A 27,073-nucleotide genomic window follows, 5' to 3' on the forward strand; every position below is an offset into this window, starting at 1 on the left:
TTCCAGAGTCATGGCTGTGATGCCATTAACTCAAATAAACAAAGGTTCTTCCATGACAGTTACAGCGTGTATTGCTAATACATATGAAAATAAGTATGGTAAAAGTAAGGAAAGACGTCATGTATTCCGTTAGCCTCATAGCATAATAACCTAAGTGTTATGACTTGGGCCTTTAAGCTATGAGGTTAAGGATTTGTTGAGTGCTGCCTGTAGTTGACCCTTTTAACGAACGGACCGCGCTGTAGTAAAACGGCTCCGCCCACCATTGTTGGTCACGTGACTGGCCGTCGCCCCGGTTGTCTCGGAAGCATCCTGGTGTTAGCAGTTTACTGTGGCCAGAAGAATAGAGTAAGACGTACTTTTTCTCCAGATGGAGAAATCATGTATGTGATTGTTGGGAACCGAACGAAGACAAGGAGCTACTGCAGCGGGGTTTTCCGACACTGGCTGACTGCTCGTACCTGACGAGGCCAGTTAAAAAGGCTAGCAAACACTTAGCGCTTAGCTAATCGTTTAAAGTTTGACGGACAGCTAGCTGCTAAAGCTGTTTTACATCTGTACAGCTACTACAGCATCTGGGTAGGAAACAGTTCTTGTAGCTATTATGCTAATTAAAAATGCTGGAGATGGTAACACTTTAACCGGCCCGATCAGATTGAAAAGTAAGGTTTGCGTTATTACAAAGTAACTATTAGCTACCTTCTGATTAATGACTGCTGTGGCACAGCTAATGCTAACAGTGCGTTAAATTACACGCAGTGCTAAAGTAGCACAGACATATTCAATGACGGAAATTGAAAGCAGCACTATTGTTTCCTCTAAATGTCGGTGGAGATTTTGCAGCTGTTACAAACCATTAAGAACCGCAGAAGCAACACGTTCTGGGTTTTTCGATTGATTTCGGCCAATCACATGAGTAAAAAACAATGCGAAACCCCAGGATGTCAAATGCATGGGGATTAACGTTAACCCAACAACATTGCCTCGAAAACACAGCTGTCCTGTCATTTCGATAATCCCTGCGTTCCTCTCGATGCGTCCACAATAGATCTCTGTACTTGCTCAGTCTGTAGCGCAGTCAGACAGTTAGCGTCTACCTTCATTAAATCAGTCTATTCAGGCTTTTGCGCCTTAAAGCCATGTCTGGGGACACATCTGACAGTAGTGATGACTCCGATGGGCAATCTAACGAGCAGGCCTGTACTGTCGAGCATCAAATCACCAATGGTAAGTCAAATGTACTTATATTTTGGAGAAATGTGCAGCTTTAATCACAGATTAATTCTTACAACGAAGACACATCAGTGAACAATTTATTAAATAAACTGCATATTTAAAATCAACACATGTAATAAGATATTTATGAATAAACAACATCAGATATAAACAGAGTTTATTTTTTCTTTCCCCTTCTAGCCAACCTCACAGGTCACACTGAAAGGGTTGGCATGGAGAACTTTGAGCTGCTCAAGGTTTTGGGCACCGGAGGTAAGCCTCTAAAGTGATATCTGTTGCACTAATGAGACTTAAATGGCGATGTTTGTTAAACACTAGATAAGACATACAGCATAAACACCTCATATCAACAGTCAAGGACATTGGTGCAAGCTAAGGGTTGTTTTGCAGTCGCAGGGCACCCTACAGACTCTGTCTATGCAGAGTTTTATGTGACTCCATCTGTCCAACAGCTGAAGCTTGGCCCAAACTGGGTCATGTAGCTGGATAATGATCGCAAACACAGCAGCAAAACTACAACAAATGACAGAAAGTAATCAAATATCAAGGTATCAGTCAAAGTCCAGACCTCAGTTTGGTTAAATGTGGTGGGACCTTCAGAGAGATGTGTGTAATGAGCTAAGGTGATGTTGTGGAGAAAGTCTTGACTCCTGTGGAAGCACTAAAGATGTGCTTTTAATTAGATAACAGTTTTGTCAATCATGGGCCAAACATACTTTTTGCTTTGACTGTATATGAAACAGATAAAGTTGTCAAATTTGAAGAAAGACATGAGATGTTTTCTCAAAAGCAAACTCAATCTATTCTTACCGGTGAAGTTGTTGGGGTAGAAGATTTTGTGGAACATTATAGGCTATTAAAATTAATTTAAAGTTATCTAAAATATGGAGAGCTCACATATTTAATTATCTAAATGGAAGGTGCACTTTGTCAAGATGGCAGCAGAAATGTCTTAATATCAAGTTGTCGGACCAGATTCTGCAGGTTAGATCCATTACTGATTTCAGAGGCTGTCGATTAAAAACCAAAAACAAATCTATGATAATTATGTTGTACTGAAAGGATTTTGCATATGTTTAGTTCCAGAGGGTTTAAATGTTTGGGACCATCCATGTGTCTGTTCATACCTGGATCTGGAACAAGTTGTATAGGCTTTGACAACTGTTGAAGTTATTTTCTATAATTGTATTCGATTGTAAGGGAATTATGCGATTATGTGGATCCAGCAACTATTGTCTACCAGGAGATCATCACTCCTTCTTTTTATTCCTTTAATCCGGGCCGATAGGTGCTAATGGATCCAAACAGGAGTCAGAATCTCAGTGATTGGAATGACAGTGCAAGATGCAATCTCCAGAAAATAACATACTATTAAATGTGACTATTTATCTCCAGAACCTATAAAAATACTAAGAAGAAGAATTGGATATGCAACGATTACAGGCGCATGGGTTGAAAATGCTTTGTTTACGAGGACAAAATGGCAGTATGTAGGTACGACTTGGCAAAGGGCTGAATGGACCTCGCTGTTACTGAGGCAGCTGTAACTTAAGGAAGACCGTTGGTTTTACATGAATGACAAAACTGACACTTTTACACAGAATGATGAAGAGCCATCCTTTAAGACAGCTTTGCTTCCACATCTGTGTGTGTGTGTGTGTGTGTGTGTGAGAATAGGAAAAGCATTGTGAAATGCTTTGTTATACCTTGCTTAATAAAACCCTGTTAGAGTAAACCGTTTAAGATTCACCATTATGTTTGTTTTTATGAGTTGTAATTTAAATAACTATGAACTGTGTGTTTTTGTAGCTTATGGAAAGGTGTTTTTGGTTAGGAAGAACACCGGCCATGATGAGGGCCAGCTGTATGCTATGAAGGTAAAATTGGACACATGGTAACTTTGCCGAATATCCAGCGTTGTATAAATAATTTGTGTTGATCTTTAATTTAATACCTTGCAAAATAATTAATACCTCATGAATCTTTCCCACTTTTTTGTCATGTTACAATCTTCAATCGATTTTATTGGAATTTTATGTGATAGACCAACAAAAAAGACACATAAAAGTGAAGTGGAAGATAAAATGTTTTTAGATATTAAAAAACCCCAGAAATGTCTGGTGTGGTAAGAAAAGTCATAAGAAGTCCAGTTTGCAGCTCTTCACAAGCACAAGAAGGTGCTCTGATTAGAAGAGACCAACACGGGAACATTTTTTTTTGTCCACATGCAACACTTGTGTGGCTGTAAAACACTTTGCAATGGCCCTGGGTTGAACACATCATGCCCATTTTGAAACATGATGTTGGCAGAATCATGCTGTGAGTAAGCGCTTCTTCAGCAGGAACAAGAAACCTGCTCAGAGTTAATAAGCAGACAGATCATGACTGAAAACCTGTTAGAGGTTGCAAAAGACCTGAGACTGAGGCTGAGGTTCACCTTCCAGCAGAACAACAACCTAAATCATACAGCAGGAGCTACAATGGAAATTGAAGGCTATTCCATGTGTCACAATGGCTCAGTCAAAGCCCAGTAATAAATCCTACAACAATACTTCTAAATTAATTTTCACAGATACTTTCAATCCAATCTGACTGAGCTTCAGCTATTTTGCATGTGTTGCCTGACTCATAACATCCCAATAAAGTACAATAGATTGTGATTGTAATGTGAAAGAAAAGATCAAGAGGTGTAAATATTTTTAAAAGGAAGTGTACTTGGAATGTTCCTCCTAAAGAAATGTAACAAAAGAAAGTCTGACCGAGCTGTGTTCGGCTCAGTATGTCTAAAGGTCGTGTGCTTCTATTACTCGTCTCGCAGGTTTTAAAGAAAGCAGCGATCGTTCAGAAAGCAAAGACAACAGAACACACTCGCACTGAGAGGCAGGTACTGGAGCACATCCGCCAGTCCCCCTTCCTGGTCACACTTCACTATGCCTTTCAAACTCAGAGCAAGCTGCACCTCATCCTAGGTGAGTCCCGAGACACTCATGATGAAGAGCTCCCATCCTCCCAGTCATGACACATTGAACAGATATCTGCTTCATCTTTGTCTGAAACTGTATGTTCTGTTTTGTCTGCATTTTATTTTTATTTTTTTTTGCAGTGTGTTTATTTATTTTATTTGTCATGTCTTTTAAAGCCCCCTCTTTATTTGTTCTTGTGTATGAGTACAGACTATGTGAGCGGCGGGGAAATGTTTACTCATCTGTACCAGCGAGATCACTTTTCAGAGGATGCAGTGCGGATTTACATCGGAGAAATAATTCTTGCTCTGGAGCACCTGCACAAGGTGAGTCGTGGGCTTTACACATCTTTGAACGGCATATATTCTTTAATCCATATTTCATCCTTGAAGTTCTGGATGGAGCCATTCTTCGAAATATTTTAGGGATTTTCGTTCCACATTCTAAAGATGGTTCCTTGTTTACCCTTTTCTCTATTCCTCTTTTTTGTTTGGTATCTTTTTTGACATCTGATTTGGGCTTAACTTTGATTTATCTGTATGCTTTCATTAAATTCACAACATGAATGATTTGATTGAACTTTGCTTGTCTTGACTGTTTGTACAAATGCAGCTGTTGAGTTGAATCGACATAGTTTACTCCAGGAGAAATGTCTCTTCAGTTTTTTTTGTGTGAAATACACCCTGGCTTGAGGAAGTGGTTACCTAATAATGTTACGCAACTACCGTAGCTGTTAATTTCGCTCATTTCCCAGGAAAGCAGCTACAGTGTTGAATTTAGTCATCATTTAGTCATCTTAGCACTGATTGTTTACTGTTGGCGGAAAGGCAGCAGTCAGATTGTTGCCTGATTTCTTTTTAAAAGCAGTCTTCAACTTATTACTACTGCCTAGTATGCTGGTTTTTGCAGCATAGCATTAAGGTTTGAGTGACTTATTTTTCAAAGTCAGTCTTTAAGGAGGTAAACTCCATCCTTATGATTTAATGTTAAATTGTTACTGTTAAAAACAGCAAAAGATAAAAATTAGACCTGTCTGTCATTTGTCTCCCTACTACATGAAGGAAAACCAGGGTTGGCAAACTGTGCTAAAGTGGGAATTTGGTATGGGTTAAGAGGGAAGACCTACTGCATACTCTACAATACCTGAACGTTATGAGTTGAAGAAAATTGTCACATCAAGCCAAGCATAACCAAGTAGTGTTCACGTCAGCTGTGTTGTTTCCAGTATTTCTGCTCTGCTGTGTGTTGATCTGCCTGTGACACTGCCAGAAGATGCACTGTATAAGTCATATAGGATCCACATGTGACATATTCAAGAGGAGAGCTGTGAAACTAGCAAAACATTAGGTGTGAGGGTGAGGGTTTGTGGGGTTTTTTCATGTTTACATCTATCAAAACAGTGTTTTTTTTTTTTCTTGGTTTGTTTGATTTTTGGAAATATATCTAAACATTTTGCATTGTTTTAAAGAATAGTGTGAATAAACCGAAACCAAGCAGGATTTGTCCCATCTCTTGACACCAACATGGCACCTCTCCACATACAGTGCAGCTATGTTATCCATTAGATTGTTTACAGTCACTTCATTTAGACATCTCATCCAGCCAATAAATGACTAAGAAGAATAATCATTTTCACCCCGCTACTACTAGATTTGCAGTACGAACAGAGTTTAGGAGCATGCTGTAAATGCCATGACTTTGACTGCTCCTCTTGGAGACCCTTTGCTCTTTGTTTACATTAGCATGCGTAAATGTAGATGGTTGATTAAAGTTATAGTGCAGTCAGCCAAAGCATAAAGCCACAACAGGAAACGGAAACATTTCTGTGCTTGGCACCTACAAAATGGTCATCGCATCACATAATAAGATAAATTACAACAAATGACTCACAGCATAGTGTCGAGGTATCTCCTTGTTGTTTAGGCTCATGCATTTACTGCTGTATCCCCTCATGTGTCCTGACAATAGTATTAATGTGCTTTTCATGCTTTCTGTCAAATCTCCAAATTACTGCTGTTCTATTACTCCTTCTAGCTGTCTTGACTGCAGGAAGCTGTTATGCTGCTGTCTATATTTCTGGCCCTGTGTTACTTTTGTCGCTGCTCCCTCTTGGCAACCTTAGGTGCACGTTCGACAATTTCAGTATCCATTTCATACTAATGTTCTTTTTTTTTTTTTTTTTTAAAAGGCAGTGCGCTTACTGTTCAGCAAGTATCAAAATCTTGTTACACTGTCAAAGAGTGGAAAAAAGCGGCGGGTCGAGATCAGCCCTTTTCCTTTAGTTGCCACAGCATAACTGTCTGTTTTTCACAACCGGAAATTTTGGCACAATTGTCTTACCATCGTGAAAACACTTTAGCCTTTCTTCATTCAGCTAGGGAGCAGCATGTAGGGGAGGGACACAGCAATTTATCGCATCATTTATCGTTATCGTGATAAGAATTTAAATTTATCATGACAACAATAAAGTTCACCTAATAATAATGTCTGAAAACCCCTAAAACTGACGGTGTTGTCAGGATTGTTCCTTTTACTATTTTCTCCATCAACAAATATGAAAACATAATTGAATACAGTCACTATACAGTTTAGGGATAGAAATCATCCTTCTTATGTAAGTGACGTCTGAAGAAGCCTATTTCTAACAGGGTATGTTTTTTAGGAGCAGTATCTGTGTTTGTGGGGCTGTAACTGCAGTCACAGTCATACAGTTGTCTAGAAAAGACTGCAGAGAAGTTGGAAATACTTTTTATAGTCACTTTTATCATTATCACAATAAATACCACTAAATATTGTGATAAAAAAGTCTGAATCACCTAACCCCACAGTGACATGAGTGCACTACTGTCTCTAAAGAAAACCCCGGTCACTGCGGTAATTTCTCTGGCATCTTTTTGAAAAGACTTTAATGAAATGATGGGATGGAAAATATTAGTGTTTTTCTTTTTCTCTTTTTTTAAGACTTTAAAACATTTTAATAACTTGATACTGATAATCAGCCTTTGTCCCATAGACGCACGGAGCTAATAATTATTTCATGGATCAAATAATGTTGTCGTTCCTGTTAATTTTAGATAAACCCGTAAACAAGTTGAAAAAAAACCCAGCTTACTGCTTTGTTTGGTATAAAAGCCTGGCTGTTCATGGACTGGCAATGGAACACAGTTTCTATGCATTTAAGAGTCTTGTTTCCCTTGTTTATTAAACTATGTTTTTTGTGTATATTAGTTTTGCTCACTTAATGTAAATGTGTTTTCATGACATGTTTCTCTGTGGTGCTTTTTGCAGCTTGGGATCGTGTACCGAGACATCAAATTGGAAAATATTCTTCTAGACAGCGAAGGTCATGTGATGTTGACAGACTTTGGACTCAGCAAAGAGTTTCTGGAAAAAGATGTATGTAATGGGAGACTGTAATACCAACTTACTTTCACACAGCTGGCAAATGTGACCCAAATCCGATATCTTTTTTTATTTTTTGCCAATTTGCGATCCATATCAGACTTTTTCATAGCGGTCTGAATAGCTAAATTCTTTTTTTTTTTTTACCTCTAAAAAAATCTAAATTGTGCCACTGTCATATGTGGTACTGAATCGGATACATATCTGATGGTTTTCAAAGCGTCTACAATCGTAACGACCATGTTGCATTACATCCGACTTCCATGTCATTGTCCCGTCTCCACCTTGGCCTCCACACAGACTTCTCTACAGAGGTAGCAGTCACTGCTCCACTAAAGGCCATTGTTAATAGTTGTGCTCTTTTTTTCTTACCTTTCCTCATCTTGTTATGATGAGGTCATAATATTGTCAACTCCCATTGCTCAGCAATGCTATAATAACACAGACGCCAAAATCCGTTATTGCTTCCGTAAACGATGAACTGCTGTGTAACGTCTACATTCTCCTTCTGTGCATGAGGGTCAGTTTGGGGTCGTGAATCGTTCAGACTGAAGTCTGATGGTGGTCACATGTAATTAGTAGTCTGAATGACCACGCAGAAAAAAATCAGAAGTACATTGTAGCCTTATTGTGTTGTGCTTGTGTGCAGTAATCCTTTCTTTGGCTTCATGTTGTTGCAGAAAGAAAGGACCTACTCTTTCTGTGGCACCATCGAATACATGGCTCCTGAAATCATCAGGGGGAAGACTGGCCATGGCAAGGTAAACTGCGTGCAGTCAAGCAGGTCCTGCTGTGTTCAGGCTGTTCAGTTATAAAATTGTCATAAAACATACTCAATCCTTTCAGACTATAGGTGTTCTTGTAGAGAGTGTTCCTTTAAACTACCATGGTCAAAAAGAAATAATTATCTGAGATTTGATTCAGTAAACTTCCTCACACTCCCAGCAAACTGTGCAACATTTACTGAGTTATGTTTTAAAAATCTAGAAGGTTGAACTGGTAATGAAAATAATTTTGTGTCATACCTGCGATTTGGTTATTTTTGATCCAAATGAAAACATCTCACTGAACATCACCCAAGAGTAGTGACTATATTTTTGCCAGGGGTTGCATGATATGAGCACATTTTCAATGTTGTGTTGGTTTTAAAGAAGCTTTTCCTTTTCTCTGTCTGTTATTAAAGGAAATGAACTGGAAAGTATGCATTGAGTCCTTCCTGCAGCAGTCTATGTTCGGTCCCAGTCTGGACCTTTTCATACTTGTCTTGAAGCTTGCTTTCTCCCTCTGCTGTTCTGCAGTCAGTAGATTGGTGGAGCCTGGGGATCCTGATGTTTGAGCTGCTGACAGGAGCTTCTCCTTTTACCTTGGAGGGAGAAAGGAACTCTCAGAGTGAAGTGTCAAAGTAAGTGCTGGTTCTTTCATTGCCATTAAATGAATATTCACAAATTGAATCACTTTGTTTTAGTTCTAATGCTCCACTAATCTGGAATAAACTCCCAGAAAACTGTAAAAGCGCTGAAACCTTAAGTTGCTTTAAATCAAGATTAAAAACGTATTTGTTTAGAGTGGCCTTTGAATGTGTTATCTAAACATTATTAGTTAAGTTTTCAGTCCAATTTTCCTTTCGTTTTCTTATCCATCATTCTATTCTCTTTATTTTTTTAATTACCTCTGTTGTTTGATTTTCTGTATCATTGTAATGTTTTTCCTTGTGTACAGCGCCTTGAGTGCCTTGTTGCTGAAAAGCGCTATATAAATAAACCTGACTTGTTTCATTCTGACGTCATCTGAAGTGTTTCTGTAGCAAACGGATATGTGTAAAACGGGTTGGAAAAGGGAATGTATGCTGGTATACTATAGTCTCGTGTTTCACAGGACGACAGAGTATGGTCTATGAAGGTGTCATTTTAAAACTTCCTTACCTTTTCCTCTCAGGCGTATCCTGCGCTGCGATCCACCATTTCCCTCTATGATTGGACCTGTTGCTCAGGACCTGCTGAAGAAGTTATTGGTGAAAGATCCACACAAGAGACTTGGCTCTGGACCCCGAGGAGCTGAGGACATCAAAGCTCATCCCTTCTTCAAGGTCCTTAACAGCCTAACTGCCAGTTACATCCATTTATTTCTTTCCCTGTGAAACCTTTTATTTATGAACAGAGTTCCTATGCAGTCTTCCTTCCTCCCTCCCTTTTTCTTTATTTTGTCTACCATCCCTTCTTCCTACGTTCCTTCAATTATACGACTTATGTTCCTTTCTCCATTTCCTATCATATCTCCTTCTTTCCTATATTCCTTAATTTTCTTCTAATCCATTCATCCATCCATCCTGTTTGTAGTTTTTTGCAGCACTTGTAGTAAAAGCCTGACTGCTGTATATATGCTGTGAATTCATTGTGAACATTTGTATGTATACTTGAGAAATGAGCTGAAAGGCCTGGGAATTTTGACATTAATAATGAACTCTGTGTAACTTTCTGCTCCTCAAAGGGACTGAACTGGTCTGACTTGGCAGAGAAGAAGGTACAAAGTCCATTTAAACCAGAGCTGAAAAACGAGCTCGATGTGGGCAACTTTGCTGAAGAGTTCACTGGAATGGACCCTGTCTACTCGCCAGCCAGTACGCCTCCCAGCACAGATCGCCTGTTCCAGGTGAGTCCTTATCCTCAGCTGCTGTCTGAAACTTTAGATTCAGCAGTGGTCTTCGTGGTGGTGCGGGGAGCAACCCCCAGGACACAAACACTTAAAGGAGACATGATTTTTACGTGGTTTTATTACAACAGCAACATGACATTTGATTGCTTAAATCAATTTCTACATATTCCACAGAACATTCCTATGAAATTTACTACTACTAAACTGAATCCTCTCTTTATTCTTTATGTATCTTTATGTATTTATATCTATCTTTCTGTCAAAATCTTTCTATCTTCATCTATCTGTTTCTCTCCATCTCTATCTTTATCTATAATGAGATTGTGAATATTGATATCGTTATGCAGTCCAGGAGATTCTGTGTTGTTTATATTTTCAGTCCATATGAGGAGATTCAAAACCTTCACTGGGCTTCATAGTGAAGGGGAACCAGTTTTAAACATGTGGTGTAATTATGAATATGTTATTTAATATTTAATACTAATACTTTAATATTTAGTCAGTCAGTCATTTTCTACCGCTTATTCCATAGTGGGTCGCGGGGGAGCTGGTGCCTATCTCCAGCAGTCTATGGGCGAGAGGCAGGGTACACCCTGGACAGGTCGCCAGTCCATCACAAGGCAACACACAAACAACCATGCACACACTCATTCATACACCTAAGGGCAATTTAGAGAGACCAATTAACCTAACAGGCATGTCTTTGGACTGTGGGAGGAAGCCGGAGTACCCGGTGAGAACCCACGCATGCACGGGGAGAACATGCAAACTCCATGCAGAAAGACCCCTGGTCGGGAATTGAACCCAGGACCTTCTTGCTTGCTGCAAGGCAACAGTGCTACCAACTGCGCCACCGTGCAGCCCACACTTTAATATTTAATTAAATAATATTTCGCTCTGTTAAGGGTTGTCCTGTGAACACCAGCCCGATAAGGCAGTGGTATTAGGACAAAATTGAAAGGGATGAGCCAAGCTCTGACATTATTGTACTCGTACTCGTCGTCCTGCTTATTCGGGACAGGGTCGCGGGGACAGCAGGCTCAGCAGAGACAACCAGACGTCCCTCTCCCCAGACACCTCCTCCAGCTCCTCCGGGGGGAGCCCAAGGTGCTCCCAGGCCAGCCGAGAGACATAGTCCCTCCAGCGTGTCCTGAGCCTTCCCCTGGGCCTCCTCTTGGTGGAACACCTCCAGGATTGGTTGTTTTCCAAGGCGTCCAGGAGGCATCCGGTATACATGCCCGAGCCACCTCAACTGGCTCCTCTCGATGTGGAGGAGCAGCGGCTCTACTCCGAGCCCCTCCCGGATGGCCGGGCTCCTCACCCTATCTCTAAGGGAGTGTCCGGCCATTCTACGGAGGAAGCTCATTTCAGCCGCTTGTATCCGGGATCTCGTTCTTTCGGTCATGACCCAAAGTTCATGGCCATAGGTGAGGGTAGGAACGTAGACTGACCAGTAAATTGAGAGCTTCACTTTTTGGCTCAGCTCTCTCTTCACCACAACGGACCGGCACAGCACCCCCATTACTGCGGCAGCTGCACCGATTCGTCTGTCGATCTCCCGCTCCATTCTTCCCTCACTCGTCAACAAGACCCCGAGCTACTTAAACTCCTCCACTTGAGGCAGGAACTCCCCTCCAACCTGAAGAGGACAAGCCACCCTTTTCCGGTCGAGTACCATGGCCTCGGACTTGGAGGAGCTGATCTTCATCCCAGCCGCTTCACACTCAGCTGCGAACCGCCCCAGCGCATGCTGTAGGTCTTGGCTAGAGGGGGCCAGCAGGACCACGTCATCTGCAAAAAGAAGAGACGAAATCCTCTGGTCCCCAAACCAGAACCCCTCTGGCCCTTGGCTGAACCTGGAAATCCTGTCCATAAAAGTTATGAACAGGACCGATGACAAAGGGCAGCTCTGCCCGAGTCCAATATGCAAGGGGGACAGGTCAGACTTAGTGCCGGCAATGCGAACCAAACTCCTGCTCCGCTTGTACAGAGATCGGATGGCCCCTAATAAAGGGCCCCCGATTCCATACTCCTGGAGCACCCCCCACAGGACATCATGAGGGACACAGTTGAATGCTTTCTCCAGGTCCACAAAACACATGTAGACCGGTTGGGCAAACTCCCATGAACCCTCGAGTACCCTGTAGAGGGTATAGAGCTGGTCCAGTGTCCCACGGCCGGGACGAAAACTACACTGTTCCTCCTGAAGCCGAGGTTCGACTATCGGCCGGACTCTCCTCTCCAATACCCTGGCGTAGGCCTTACCAATGAGGCTGAGGAGTGTGATCCCGCTGTAGTTGGAACACACCCTCCGGTCTCCCTTCTTATGAAGGGTGACCACCACCCAGTCTGCCAGTCCAGAGGCACTGTCCCTGACCGCCACGCAATGTTGAAGAGGCATGGCAACCATGACAGCCCCACAACATCCAGAGACTTGAGGTACTCAGGGCGGATCTCATCTACCCCCGAAGCCCTGCCACCGCGGAGCTTTTCAACCACCTCAGTGACTTCCGGCTGGGTGATGAGACCAGCCCTGAGTCCCCAGCCTCTGTTTCCACCAGGGAATGCATGATGGCAGGATTGAGGTGCCGGACGGTTTGCCAGAATCGCTTCGAGGCCAACCGGTAGTCCTTCTCCATGGCCTCACCAAACTCCCCCCAGGCCTGAGTTTTTGCCTCTGCCACCGCCCGGGCCGCAGCACGCTTGGCCTCACGGTGCCCGTCAGCCGCCTAAGGAGTCCCAAAAGCCAGCCACAGCCGATAGGACTCCTTCTTCAGCTTGACAGCGTCCCTTACTGCCGGTGGCTACCACCAGGTTCGGGGATTGCTGCCGCGACAGGCACTGCAGACCTTACGGCTGCAGCTACGGGCAGCAGCATCGACAATAGATGCGGAGAACATGGTCCACTTGGACTCTATGTCTCCAACATCACCCGGAATCTGGTCAAAGCTCTCCCGGAGGTGGGAGTTGAATACATCCCTGGCCAAGGGCTCCTCCAGACGTTCCCAGCAGACCCTCGCTGTGCGCTTGGACCGGCCAAGTCTGTCTGGCTTTCTCCTCATCCAGCGGATCCAACTCACCACCAGGTGATGATCAGTGGACAGCTCAGCCCCTCTCTTCACCCGAGTGTCCAAAACATGTGGCCGAAGGTCTGATGATACGACAAGAAAGTCGATCATTGACCTCCTGCCTAGGGTGTCCTGGTGCCAAGTGCAATGATGGACACCCTTATGTTTGAACATGGTGTTCATTATGGACGATCCGTGACTAGCACAGAAGTCCAGTAAAAAAAACACCACTCGGATTCAGATCAGGGAGGCCATTCCTCCCGATCACGCCTCTCCAAGTGTCACTGTCGTTTCCCACGTGGGCGTTGAAGTCCCCCAGCAGAATAATGGAGTCCCCAGGTCCCGACCCTAGGCCTTGCTCCTGGGTGAGACCTCGGCTCCGCCGTACCGGGCGACGTCACGTGCCTCGATTTAATTGTTGTCATGAGGGGTTCTGACATTATTGAACAGCAAAACTCTGCACACACATGGAATGAATTCACACACATTTCTTAAAATACAAGAATTTATTAACAAAAATAAGTCAACTCAAAGTCTTGGATTGTATTAAATGCACTGGAGAAATCAAAGAACATGATCCTCACAGTGCTGCTGGCCTTGTCCAGATGACAGTGGGTTTGTTGAAGCAGGTGTATGATGGCATCTTCAACTCCACAGCGATAAGCAAACTGAAGGGGGTCCTGATGGTTTACTGTTTGCTTACTCAGGTGGGCCAACAGGAGTCTCTCTAGGACCTTCATGATGTGAGATGTCAGGGCAACAGGTTTATAGTCATTGAGGACTGATGGGTGAGTTTTCTTAGGTACCGGAACAAGACAGGAGGTCTTCCACAACACCGGAACCTTCTTCTGGGCCAGGCTAAGGTTGAAGAGGTGCTGCAGAATCCCACAGAGCTGCTCTGCACAGGCCTTCAGGACTCTAGGGCTGACATGATCTGGACCTGCAGCCTTATTCCGATTCAGTCTCTCCAGTTGCATCTTCACTTGACTTCTTGAGACACACAGGTGGAAGGGGGAAGCAAAGGAAGCATCAGCATCTTCTGATATGGTTGAAGGCAAACATGTAGAAGCAGAAGGGTCTAGGACTGAGGTGGAAGATAAAACATTTGAGGTGTTACTGGACAGCTGTGGGTCTTGTGGGTCAAAGGAAGGTGGAATGTCTGTTTGGCTGTGAGCAGGAGAGGAGGATGCGAAGCTGGTTTCTGAACTGAACCTATTGAAGAATGTGTTCAGTTCATTGGCTCCGTCCAGACCTCCATCGGTCTGATCATCCTTCTGCCTGAAGCCTGTTATCTTCTTCATCCCTTTCCACACATCTCTGATATTGTTTTGCTGGAGCTTGCTCTCCAGCTTCTTGTACACCTCCTTGCTGTCTCTTATCTTGACTTTAAGTTGCTTCTGTATAATCCTCAATAATTCTCTGTCTCCCTCTCTGAAGGCTCTTTTTTTCTTGTTAAGCAGGTCCTTCAGGTCACTGGTGATCCAGGGTTTGTTATTGGGGAAGCATCTCACGGTTCTGGTGGGGATGCTGTTATCCACACAGAAGTTTATATACAGGTCCTTCTTAAAATATTAGCATATTGTGATAAAGTTCATTATTTTCCATAATGTCATGATGAAAATTTAACATTCATATATTTTAGATTCATTGCACACTAACTGAAATATTTCAGGCCTTTTATTGTCTTAATACGGATGATTTTGGCATACAGCTCATGAAAACCCAAAATTTCAATCTCACAAAATTAGCATATTTCATCCGACCCATAAAAGAAAAGGGTTTTTAATACAAAAAACGTCAACCTTCAAATAATCATGTACAGTTATGCACTCAATACTTGGTCGGGAATCCTTTTGCAGAAATGACTGCTTCAATGCGGCGTGGCATGGAGGCAATCAGCCTGTGGCACTGCTGAGGTCTTATGGAAGCCCAGGATGCTTCGATAGCGGCCTTTAGCTCATCCAGAGTGTTGGGTCTTGAGTCTCTCAACGTTCTCTTCACAATATCCCACAGATTCTCTATGGGGTTCATGTCAGGAGAGTTGGCAGGCCAATTGACCACAGTGATACCATGGTCAGTTAACCATTTACCAGTGGTTTTGGCACTGTGAGCAGGTGCCAGGTCGTGCTGAAGAATGAAATCTTCATCTCCATAAAGCTTTTCAGCAGATGGAAGCATGAAGTGCTCCAAAATCTCCTGATAGCTAGCTGCATTGACCCTGCCCTTGATAAAACACAGTGGACCAACACCAGCAGCTGACACGGCACCCCAGACCATCACTGACTGTGGGTACTTGACACTGGACTTCTGGCAATTCCTTCTCCCCAGTCTTCCTCCAGACTCTGGCACCTTGATTTCCGAATGACATGCAGAATTTCCTTTCATCCAAAAAAAGTACTTTGGACCACTGAGCAACAGTCCAGTGCTGCTTCTCTGTAGCCCAGGTCTGGGGAATGCGGCACCTGTAGCCCATTTCCTGCACATGCCTGTGCACGGTAGCTCTGGATGTTTCTACTCCAGACTCAGTCCACTGCTTCCGCAGGTCCCCCAAGGTCTGGAATCGGCCCTTCTCCACAATCTTCCTCAGGGTCCGGTCACCTCTTCTCGTTGTGCAGCTTTTTCTGCCACACTTTTTCCTTCCCACAGACTTCCCACTGAGGTGCCTTGATACAGCACTCTGGGAACAGCCTATTCGTTCAGAAATTTCTTTCTGTGTCTTACCCTCTTGCTTGAGGGTGTCAATAGTGGCCTTCTGGACAGCAGTCAGGTCGGCAGTCTTACCCATGATTGGGGTTTTGAGTGATGAACCAGGCTGGGAGTTTTAAAGGCCTCAGGGATCTTTTGCAGGTGTTTAGAGTCAACTCGTTGATTCAGATGATTAGGTTCATAGCTCGTTTAGAGACCCTTTTAATGATATGCTAATTTTGTGAGATAGGAATTTTGGGTTTTCATGAGCTGTATGCCAAAATCATCCATATTAAGACAATAAAAGACCTGAAATATTTCAGTTAGTGTGCAATGAATCTAAAATATATGAATGTTAAATTTTCATCATGACATTATGGGAAATAATGAACTTTATCACAATATGCTAATATTTTGAGAAGGACCTGTAGTCGGTTACACACTCAGTCATGGCATTGATGTCCTCTCCATGTGGCTGGCACAGTGCGTCCCAGTCTGTAGCCTCAAAGCAATCTTGCAGAGCTTCTTCAGCTTCCTGTGACCATTTTCTCACAGTCCTCTTTATTACAGGTTGCCTCTGAACAAGGGGCTTATATTTCGAGCAGAGAAAAACAAGATTGTGATCTGATTTGCCTACAGGAGGTCTTGCTGTAGAGATGTATGAGTCCTTGACATTTGCATAAAACAAATCCAACATTTAGTTTTCTCTGGTAGAGCAGCTGACAAACTGTTGAAACGTTGGAAGTGTAGCAGAGAGTGAAGCATGGTTAAAATCACCAGAAATTGCCACAAAAGCATTGGGGTTTTGTGTCTGTAGCTTAGCAACAACTGAGCTGATGGCATCACATGCAGGATCGGTAACAGCGGAAGGTGGAATGTAAACTGTTGCCAAAATAACACTGGTGAACTCTCTGGGTAAATAATATCAATTTAATTCAAAAATACTTTATTAATCCCAAAGGGAAATATGGATGAAAACTTACTGCCAACAGTCAATATCTGTACTGCAGAGATGACACTTCACAGTAACATGTCCTGGATTACACCATCTGTTGTTCACAAGTACTGCCAGTCCACCCCCTTTACATTTGCTGCTCCTCTTTAAATCTGTTTGCCCGTATGTTAAAAAGCCCGGTAGAGAGACGATGGAGTCAGCGATATGATCCTGCAGCCATGTCTCAGTAAAACACATAATGCTGCATTCCCAGTACTCTGGCTGGCTGGGCTTGGAGTTCATCCAACTTGTTTCCCAACGATCTCACATTGCCCATCATGATCGACGGAAGAGATGGTTTGAACTTCCTTATCTCTCTTCTCTTTGCTCCTGCTCTGCATCCACGGCGTCTCCTTTTCAACTCATCAGGGATCTGGGATTGTAGTTGAAATATTATTTGAGCTTTTGAGATATTAATCAGCTGCTCCCAGTTGTAAGAAACAACCCTGTTGCCATGACAATGCATCATAACAAATGTCCAAAAGTGGAAAAGTATTAAGAAAAATCCTCCAAGCTGCACAGCATCTGACACTGGAGTGGACAGTTGTCAAAAAAAAAATCAACTGTATCCACCACAAGAGGAAGAGTTCCCAAAAAAAGAATAAATCAGAATCAAAAGTAACAGAGATACTCCAACCTGCTGCCACCTTGAGCGGCGCAATTCTAGAATCAATGCATTCATGTGTTGTATTGTCACTAACACCCAACTCTTCCTCTTTGTTTCAGGGCTACTCCTTTATTGCTCCTTCCGTTTTGTTCAATAAGAACGCAGTCATGGGAGACTTTGTCGAAAGTCAGATTGGAGCTGAGCGCCCAGCTTCTGCTTCTGTCCAGCAAAGTGCAATGTTAAAGGTATGGGTGAAGGCTCAGACACAAAGTTGTGTTAACATTTGAAAATACTTTAAGCAGAAGTAGCTGTTGCTTTCTGTTGAGGAGGTAGTCCTAAAAGGGCTTCATTAAAGGCGGCAGAAGGAAAACACAAGAAGAGAGGGACAGTTCAGGCTTTGCCTGATCAGGCAAGATTTTTTATCCAAAAATCAGCTGCAGTTAAAAACTTTTGTTCTCATTTCGTTATTTACCACGCTGGTATCTGTCAGTTAGGCTGGTTGATTTCTTGCCTTCATGTATAAAAGGAAAAGATTAGCAAACTGTCCCAGATATGAGGGATATATTTATAGATAAAGCTTAGCTTGTTCCACAAAAGCTATGAGAACAGTTGGCTTGCAAAGATGCTGGTATGTAATTAAAAACGTTGTCAAGCAGAAAGCCAAATAGTGTTATCTCACAGCAAGCACATGTTCTGTATGAATGTTTAAAATGACTTTAGATAACTGACTTTAGTAGAAATCTACATGCAGAGCTGTAATCTGGCATATGTGGTACTCAAAGAGATCTTCCATCTGTTTGCGGTTTGCATATAAAATGGAAGATGAAGTTCTAACATTAAAATATTGACCTGTCAAATTTTATTCATTAAATTCATTCATTAATTTAAGCCTAGGATTGTTTATACCACTGGCAGATTTATGTTGTAAACTTTAATTTGACCAACATGTTTCTTCTGACTGGAAGGAATGTTTACGGTTTTGAAGCGGTGCAGCCAGTCCCGACTTTAATCTGAAAAAGAAACTGTGGAGGCAGCTATAGATTAGGGTGATGGAAGGGGGGACTTAAAACCTAAAATCCAACAATGAATCCTCAAATTACCAGTGGAAACATGCAAAAGGCTTCTCAGCAGTCACATGCAAGCTGTAATGCAAATAAATCTATGAATATGTAGCTTAACTGTAATAACATGCAGTAACATACCTTCTTACATAGTGAAAACCAGATACCAAAAATATATCCTTTTTTAGTGAAGTCTCTATTATTTGTTCAGGAATCCCAGTTCTTCCAGCACTACGAGCTGGACCTTCATGGACCTCCACTTGGTGAGGGGAGTTTCTCCGTGTGCAGGAAATGCAGACACAAGCAGAATGGCCACGAGTACGCTGTTAAGATCGTCAGCCGCAGGTCAGTGGACATACTGCTATTTAAAGATGTGTTCAGCTCTCCCTCGCTGTTATCTGTTTAATGTTATAAATGTATAACTCACATGAAAAATCTTTTTAATACTTGCTGTTTGTTTTTCCTATTTGTTAGAATGGAGGCTAATACTCAGAGGGAGATTGCTGCCCTGAGGCAGTGTGAAGTTCACCCCAACATCGTCAAGCTGCACGACGTCTACACTGATCAGGTACAGAGGGAGAAACACGGGAACCTCATGTTGACAGCAAATCAACATACTAAACCCTGAAGGGAGACCTGCATTAAAAATACTGAAACAGATAAAACATGGACTGACACTTTCTTTAAGATCCCCTTGGTTTAAAAACAATAAGTCATTTCAGTTCAGGGTTCCTGCACAGTGTGGAGTTTAGAAATCTTAGAGATTTGGATAAGTTTAGAAAAAGAAACTAGAGTGAAAATTTGTGTTTCCAGACCCCATAACGTATCTTATTGTGTAAAAGTCTTTCTATTGAAGTCATTGTGTTCACGCCCCCATTTAGGGGAAAGCAGACTCTATGAGGAGGAGTCAATAGAACGTCTTTGGTGTTTGGTGCAGGGAAAACATTAATGAGGGAATTAATAGGTTTTTTTAGTTATAGGTGCTTGGATGACACTGCAGAGAAGTGAAATAGTAATGTGATGTTTCTTATGGTCACTGACTGGAAAGAATTTTACAAAATTGGACCAAATACTTTTTAGATTCGCTTCCCTCCATTAAAGTGAATAAACAACCCCAGCAAGAGGACCAATATGATAGAAGATAAATAAACAACTTATTAAATTCCCAGGTAATTCATTATTAATTTGTTAGGATGAATACACACTCATAGGGTGCTTAATCTATAACACACCGCGGCGTAGAGTTTGCTTTGTCAGCTCAGTTTTATACGTTTATTTTTTTTGGTTTGTTTTTCCAAACGCCACAAAAGTTGTATTCACTTCCTTTCAAACTGTAGTGTCTTCATTCCCCCACAAGGGGGCTTGAACGTTTTAGAGAGAAAGAAACGACATCCACCCACCCATCCTCTTCCTGTATGTTTCTGGTTTTACAGACTTAATATTTAAACCTTGAAAACTGTAGAAATAAAAGCAGTGAACATTTCTAATTATACTTTAAAAAGGGTCTTCAAAAACCTGAGGAGTCTAGAAACCTTGCAGGATAAAAGTTTATCACAGTAAGAGTAAAACAAACTGAGCTTCCTCTTTATACCCTGAACATCACATCACGCTGCATTCACTGTACCTCAGAGGGACATTGCCATGGAAATTTGTTAGCCTCTTACAGATTTCTTCTGTTTTTGGTATTTTGCCACACATAAATGTTTCAGAAGATCAAACTAATTGTAATCAATGACTAAGATAACCTGAGTAAATAGAAAATGATTACTTCATTTATTAGGGGAGAAAGGAAACCTAAATGTAATTGCCCCCAAAACCTAAAAAATGGGTTGTCCCACTCTCTGCAGAAAGGCCTTTGCAATAATTTGCAGTGAGTGTTCTGCATCTATGTAAACGGATTTTGACCCACTTTTCTTTGCAGCATTGTTTTAATTCAGACACCTTGGACTGTTATCGACTCTGGACAGACAGTTAGATTTAAATCCAGACTTTGGCTTGGCATCCCGAAAGCTTTGTTTATTTGAACTATGCAGAGGTGGATTTTCCAATGTGCTTTGGATCGTTGTGCTGCAGAATTCATAACTTCATTAATCAGGGCAAGTTGTTGAGGTCCTCTAGAACTGCTGTTTTGTACTGTGTGATATTCAATCGTATGCTATATCAAAATACGTTCTTTTTTTTTTAACTTGTTTATGGTATATCTCCCACTCTGTCAGTATCACACGTATTTAGTGATGGAGCTTCTGCAAGGCGGAGAGTTACTTGATAGGATCAAGAAGAAGAAGCTGTTTGGTGAGGCAGAGGCCAGTCAGCTGCTCCAGAGCCTGGTGTCAGCTGTCAGCTTCATGCACGAGGCTGGAGTGGTACACAGAGACCTTAAACCCGAGGTGTGCTTCTTGTTTTTTATATTTGAAATATTCTAGTTTAGTATACATGCCCATCTAGCTGTATGCTGCCTAGGTTGACCTGGTTCCTTTTTCCTTTCAGAATGTGCTGTTTACTGATGAGGGCGAGGACTCAGTGCTTAAAGTCATAGACTTTGGGTTCGCCCGCCTGTGCCCCGCAGGCAGCGCCCCTCTGCAGACGCCTTGCTTCACGCTGCAGTACGCTGCTCCAGAGCTTTTTGAGAGTGCAGGATACGACAAGTCCTGTGACCTCTGGAGTCTAGGGGTCATCTTGGTAATTAAACCTGCATCGTCTGGATATGTCACATGTGTCGGGCTAACAGTAGCACTAATGACTCTCTGTGTGTGTCCTACAGTACACCATGCTGTCAGGCCAGGTGCCGTTTCAGAGTGAGCAGCGTGGGATGACCTCATCGTATGCTACAGACATCATGCAGAAAATAAAAGAGGGGGATTTTTCGTTGGAAGGGGAGGCATGGAAGGGTGTATCAGAGGACGCCAAAGAGCTTGTTAAAGGTTTGTGTAGTTAGCGACACATTTCATGCTGGTGATGGATGTTTAGCTACTAGAGAAATTAAATCTTTTATTCTGTTGGTCTTTAGGACTACTGACTGTAGATCCAGAGAGACGTCTGAAACTGTCCGAACTGAAGGAGAACAGCTGGCTGCAAGGCGAAGCTTCCATGTCCACCACTCCCCTGTGCACTCCTGATGTGTTAGAGTCCAGTGGGCCCACAGTCCGCACCTATGTCAATGCTACATACAAGGTAACAGCTTTGTTTATTGCATTTCACTTTAAATGGAACAAATTTGGTGCCTTAAAAATATATATATCTAAGTACCTAAGCCCTTTCACATAACAGTTTTACGAATGAAATTCCTAAAAGTAGGGTGTGCATTTACATTAAACCCCCCTGAGTCTGAACTTTGTAGAACCAGCTTTTACTACTAATACAGTTTAACTATTACCTTTTTAGTCAGAAGTTGGAATTTCCAAGATCCAGGGTAGAAAAAAACCCCAGAAAAGCAGATCCAACCACAGTATGGCTGCCGCAGCCATAAAGACCAGTGTTAGTTGCAGTAAGAAACAGTCTAGTTGCAGTTCTGATGGTTGTATCTCAACAAATGTTTTTTACAGACATAGCACGGTACAACACATACAATGAGGGAAAAAAGTATTTGAACACCCTGCGACTTTGCAAGTTCTCCGACTGAGAAACCATGGATGGGTCTGAAATTTTCATCTTATTTGCATGTCCACTGTGAGAGACATAATCTAAAAAAAAATCCAGAAATCACAATGTATGTTTTTGTAATAATTTATTTGTGTGTTACTGCTGCAAACAAGTATTTAAACACCTGCCAATCAGCAAAACGTCTGGCCCTCAAAGACCTGTTAGTCCGCCTCTAGAAAGTCCACCTCCACTCCACTTATTATTCTAAATTAGAAGCACCTGTTTGAGGTTGTTGGCTGCATAAAGACACCTGTCCATCCCAAGCAATCAGTAAGACTGTAACTACTAACATGGCTAAGACCAAAGAGCTGTCCAAAGACACCAGAGACCAAATTGTAGAGCTCCACCAGGCTGGAAAGGGCTACAGAACAATTGCCAAGCAGCTTGGTGAAAAAAGATCAACTGTTGGAGCAATTATTAGAAAATGGAAGAAGCTAAACATGACTGTCAGTCTCCCTCGGACTGGGGCTCCATGCAAGATCTCACCTCGTGGCGTATCAATGATCCTAAGAAAGGTGAGGAATCAGCCCAGAACTACACGGAAGGAGCTGGTCAATGACCTGAAGATAGCTGGCGCCACCGTTTCCAAGGTTACTGTAGGTAATACTCTAAGGCGTCATAGTTTAAAGTCATGCATGGCACGGAAGGTTCCCCTGCTTAAATCAGCACACCTCCAGGCCCGTCTTCAGTTTGCCCATGACCATTTGGATGATCCAGAGGAGTCATGAGAGAAAGTTCTGTGGTCAGTCTTAATTCCACTCGCCGTGTTTGGAGGACGAAGAATGATTAGGACCATCCCAAAAACAACATCCCTACTGTGAAGCATGGGGGTGGAAGCATCATGCTTTAGGGGTGTTTTTCTGCACATGGGACAGGTCGACTGCACTGTATTAAGGAGAGGATGACCGGGGCCATGTATTGCCAGATTTTGAGGAACAGCCTCCTTCCCTCAGTTAGAGCATTGAAGATGGGTCGGGGCAGGGTCTTCCAACATGACGATGACTCGAAGCACACAGCCAGGATAACCAAGGAGTCGCTCTGTAAGAAGCATATTAAGTTTCTGATAAGGCCTAGCCAGTCTCCAGACCTAAACCATATAGAAAATCTTTGGAAGGAGCTCAAACTCTGTTTTTCTCTGATCTGGAGAAGATCTGTGTGGAGGAATGGGCCAAAGTCCCTGCTGCAGTTTGTGCAAACCTGGTGAAAAACTACAGGAAATGTTTGACCTCTGTAATTGCAAACAAAGGCTACTGTAACAAATATTAGCACTGATTTTCACAGGTGTTCAAATACTTATTTACAGCAGTAACACACAAATAAATTATTAAAAAATCATTCATTGTGATTTCTGGATTTGGTTTTTTTTTTATTATGTCTCTCACAGTGGACATGCACCTAAGATGAAAATTTCAGACCCTTCCATAATTTGTGGGAGAACTTGCAAAGTCGCAGGGTGTTCAAATACTCATTTTCCTCACTATATACGTGAGCATGTCCCTATGATGCTTGAAAGGATAAAAGGCAGAAAACTATCTTGTTAGCTTATATTGCTAACCTGAGCTAGCCTGATCATCAATCACAAAAATGTGAGAATACAGCTGGTTTCCCTACTTGGAATGAAAACATGACTTAGTTGGATTTGATGTTTGTATTCTGACTCCAGAGGTAAACAGAACACAGCATAAGAAGTCATCACCACTTGTTTGGTTCACTATTATCTTCTTTAGTTCATGCTGGGCGTTTTCTAAAGATTTTCCACTGTGTTTTGAATAGTTTGCTTTTTAAAGTAAAGATCAACCTGCTTGATCAGCTCATCTTCTTGGCTCTGTGCATTTTAGCTCTACATCACAGTTATCGGTTATTTACTTTGTAAATAGGTGATACCAAACTTACTTGGTAAAAGTATTCCTAGAACAACCTATGGTAATTGTACCACAGTTTGAAAACCATGGATGGAAACTATTTGTAGCTCTTGGCTGTTTGTTGAATACTGTATGTTTCCCTGAGCTGTGTGCTAATAACATCCCTATAAAACACATGGGGCAAAATGTGAAATAGGTTTAAAGGTTATGAGTACTTTTGCAAAGCAATATAAAAAAAAAATTTTTTTCTTCTGTTATCAACTTGCTACACCAGGCTTTTAACCGGTGCAAGAGAGAGGGCTTTTTTCTGAAAAGCGTCGACAACGCTCCGCTCGCAAAACGACGCAAGCTCAAGATGACGAGCACGGGCGTGGAGACCCGATGGAGTTCCTCCTCTTCCTCTTCCTCTTCCTCCACGTCCTCCTCTGCATCCAAAGAACAGCACAAGCAGACTGTGACCCCAAAGCACAGCAAGCCAAAATGAAACGGCAAGAGCAACACTGACAAATAAATAAGGGGTGTGTCCTAATACTGAGGACATCATGTCTCCCAGTGAGTCAGTTCTAAAAAAAAAACCACACTGACGGGTTGAAACACGGGTGCGAGTACAACAAAAGTTTTAATGCAAAATATCTTCATTCCTTCTGCTGCATTCTACTCAAACCAAATGTGTATTTTCTTTAAAAGAGAAGAGGTGCCATTGAAGATTTAAATTGCTATTCAGTATTTTTCTCAGCACAATCTGTTTGTCCTCACTGTGGCTAGAAAACTGTGCATGGTTAGAGGAGGAAGAAAGGGAAAAATGAGCCATTAATGAGCAGAAGCCATAAAAACAGCAAAAACAGCAAATCTGTGAGCAAGACGGCACACTGCAATAGAACTGGCCTTTTGATTGTGGATTCAACTGTAATCAGTCAGAGATTGAGAAAATTTGAGAAAACTAACTGTAAATACCTGCCCTCAAGTGCTCCACCACATGATGGCGCTCTGATCAGTATAAATAAAATAAAAGTTGACCTTTTATCGGTGAAGTCTGAGGGCAAATGTGAGCTGTTTGCACTATCAGCAGAGAATGTAAATAATCAAATTATCAAAAATAAATGAAATGTCTGCAGGGACTGAGCACAGAGGGATTTATTTTATCATGTTTATTTGTCACTTGGATTTTAGGCATTGTATGGGACAGTAATGCTGTATTGGCCTTAGTTGGAATCATTTGTATGAGCTTGATAAGGTTCATTCAAATGGTGCTGCGTTTCTAATACACTACCAGCTCCCATGTAATCCTTTTGGTGGAGATCATGTCTCAAATGGTTGAACTCTAAAAACAACAGAGTTTGGCTTCAAGTGTTCAGGGGTAGAGAGCTGTATAAACACAAACATGCTTACTGTATTTAGTCTCATCGTTGTTTCAGTTTGCAAATTTCTGGCATGCGGTTTTCTATATTTTGGTATCTGACTGATAAAAGATTCATCACTTCAGGAGTTGAGTGTTGAGCGGTTTGGTGATTTGGAGCACACACAGCGCCTTGTGTTTCTGCATTTAATCTCATTCTGCATTGTCCAGCTGGCCCCAGCCCAGTGCCATAATGGGCTCCCACAAATACTGAGTCCTGTCGTCTAATGACTGAGCTCAGCTTTGTTTCACCTCGCCTGACCTTTTTCTTTTTGCAGAGGTGGTTTTAAAACATTGTACAGCTTTGAAACTCATGAACATGTTTAAGAATGAGATGATTAATCACAACTTTTTGGTGAAAGTAATGTACATACCCTTCTTGATTTTTAAACAAAAAAAGATTATGTAATGAATTCTGGTTTAACAGCAGTCTGAATGGTATATTATTGTTTTTATTGGACTTCTTAAATGTTGCACAGGCAGTTGAGCAATTAAACACATTTCAGCTTTAATGGTGATTTTGCTGATATTTATTACGTCCTTGATTTTTAATGCTGTGGTTATGGGTTTATCATGATTTAGCCCTTGTTGAGGTCTGGTCCTGTGTGTGTGTGTGTGAGAGAGAGAATGTGTGTCTATGTGACATACTGAGGGATGTCTGCAGATCTGTTGTGCTGATTCTGTGCCAGACGAAGCATTATTGCCGTATTACTTTCTGTTGCGGCTCCCCACTGATGTTGTTTTGAATTTAACTGGTTATTTGTTAATGTTTTTATTCAAGTATTGCTTTCATTGGTGTTGATATTCTTCTGTTGTTGTAGGTGATTTTCCTTTTCTCTCTCGTCTTTTACTCTCATTACATTTTTAGTCTTACTATTTTACTGTCAATGTCCTAACTGGGAATTTATCTTTTGCACCAAGATTAGTATTTTTGTTTTTTTGGTTGATGAAAAATAAATATTACTTTGAAATATCTTGTTTTGTCTTTTAGGTGTTTCAGTAGGATTTATTTGGTCTTAAACTGTTCAGTCAGAGCGTTCAGATGAAATAAAATAAGATGAAATGTATACACTACCGGTCAAATATTTAAGATAAATTTTCTCATTTAATGGTTTTCTTTGTCTTCGTGACTATTTACAGTGCAGATTCTCACTGAAGGCATCAAGTCTGTGAATGAACACATGGAATTATGCAGCAAACAGAAAAGTCTGAAATAACTAAACCTCTTTTATATTTTAGATGCTTCAAAATAGCCCCCCATTGTTTTGTTTATTGCTTTGCACCCTTAGCATTCTCTCCATGAGCTTCATGAGGTGGTCACCAGAAATGGTTTCCTGAAGAGTTTTGAGAGAACTTTCCAGAGGTTCATTGAAAAACGGCCAAAGGTTAATATTTCTGTCATCACAGCAAAGGCTGGCTACTTTGGGGAATATTTAAAATTCTTTTGCTATTTTTTTGCTACTTAATTTCATATGTTTGCCTTCAGTGACAATTGTCATCTAATTTGA

General features: G+C 41.8%; 1 protein-coding gene across 1 annotated transcript; it reads left to right on the plus strand.

Moving 5' to 3' along the window:
• The first annotated feature begins 165 nt into the window (after window positions 1-165).
• On the plus strand, window positions 166-26,538 carry rps6ka4 (ribosomal protein S6 kinase, polypeptide 4). The gene is made up of 18 exons (XM_047378373.1): window positions 166-1,227; window positions 1,417-1,488; window positions 3,046-3,113; window positions 4,055-4,205; window positions 4,410-4,525; window positions 7,488-7,595; window positions 8,282-8,362; window positions 8,900-9,003; window positions 9,537-9,687; window positions 10,089-10,250; window positions 17,727-17,852; window positions 18,880-19,013; window positions 19,143-19,236; window positions 20,885-21,055; window positions 21,156-21,347; window positions 21,430-21,589; window positions 21,676-21,839; window positions 24,444-26,538. Exons 1-18 carry the CDS (start codon window positions 1,140-1,142, stop codon window positions 24,651-24,653), a joined length of 2,352 nt encoding a protein of 783 aa, XP_047234329.1. The 5' UTR covers window positions 166-1,139; the 3' UTR covers window positions 24,654-26,538.
• The last annotated feature ends 535 nt before the right edge of the window (window positions 26,539-27,073 follow it).

The sequence above is a fragment of the Girardinichthys multiradiatus genome, chromosome 11 (assembly GCF_021462225.1).
Source record: "Girardinichthys multiradiatus isolate DD_20200921_A chromosome 11, DD_fGirMul_XY1, whole genome shotgun sequence".
NCBI classification, from domain to species: Eukaryota; Metazoa; Chordata; class Actinopteri; order Cyprinodontiformes; family Goodeidae; genus Girardinichthys; species Girardinichthys multiradiatus.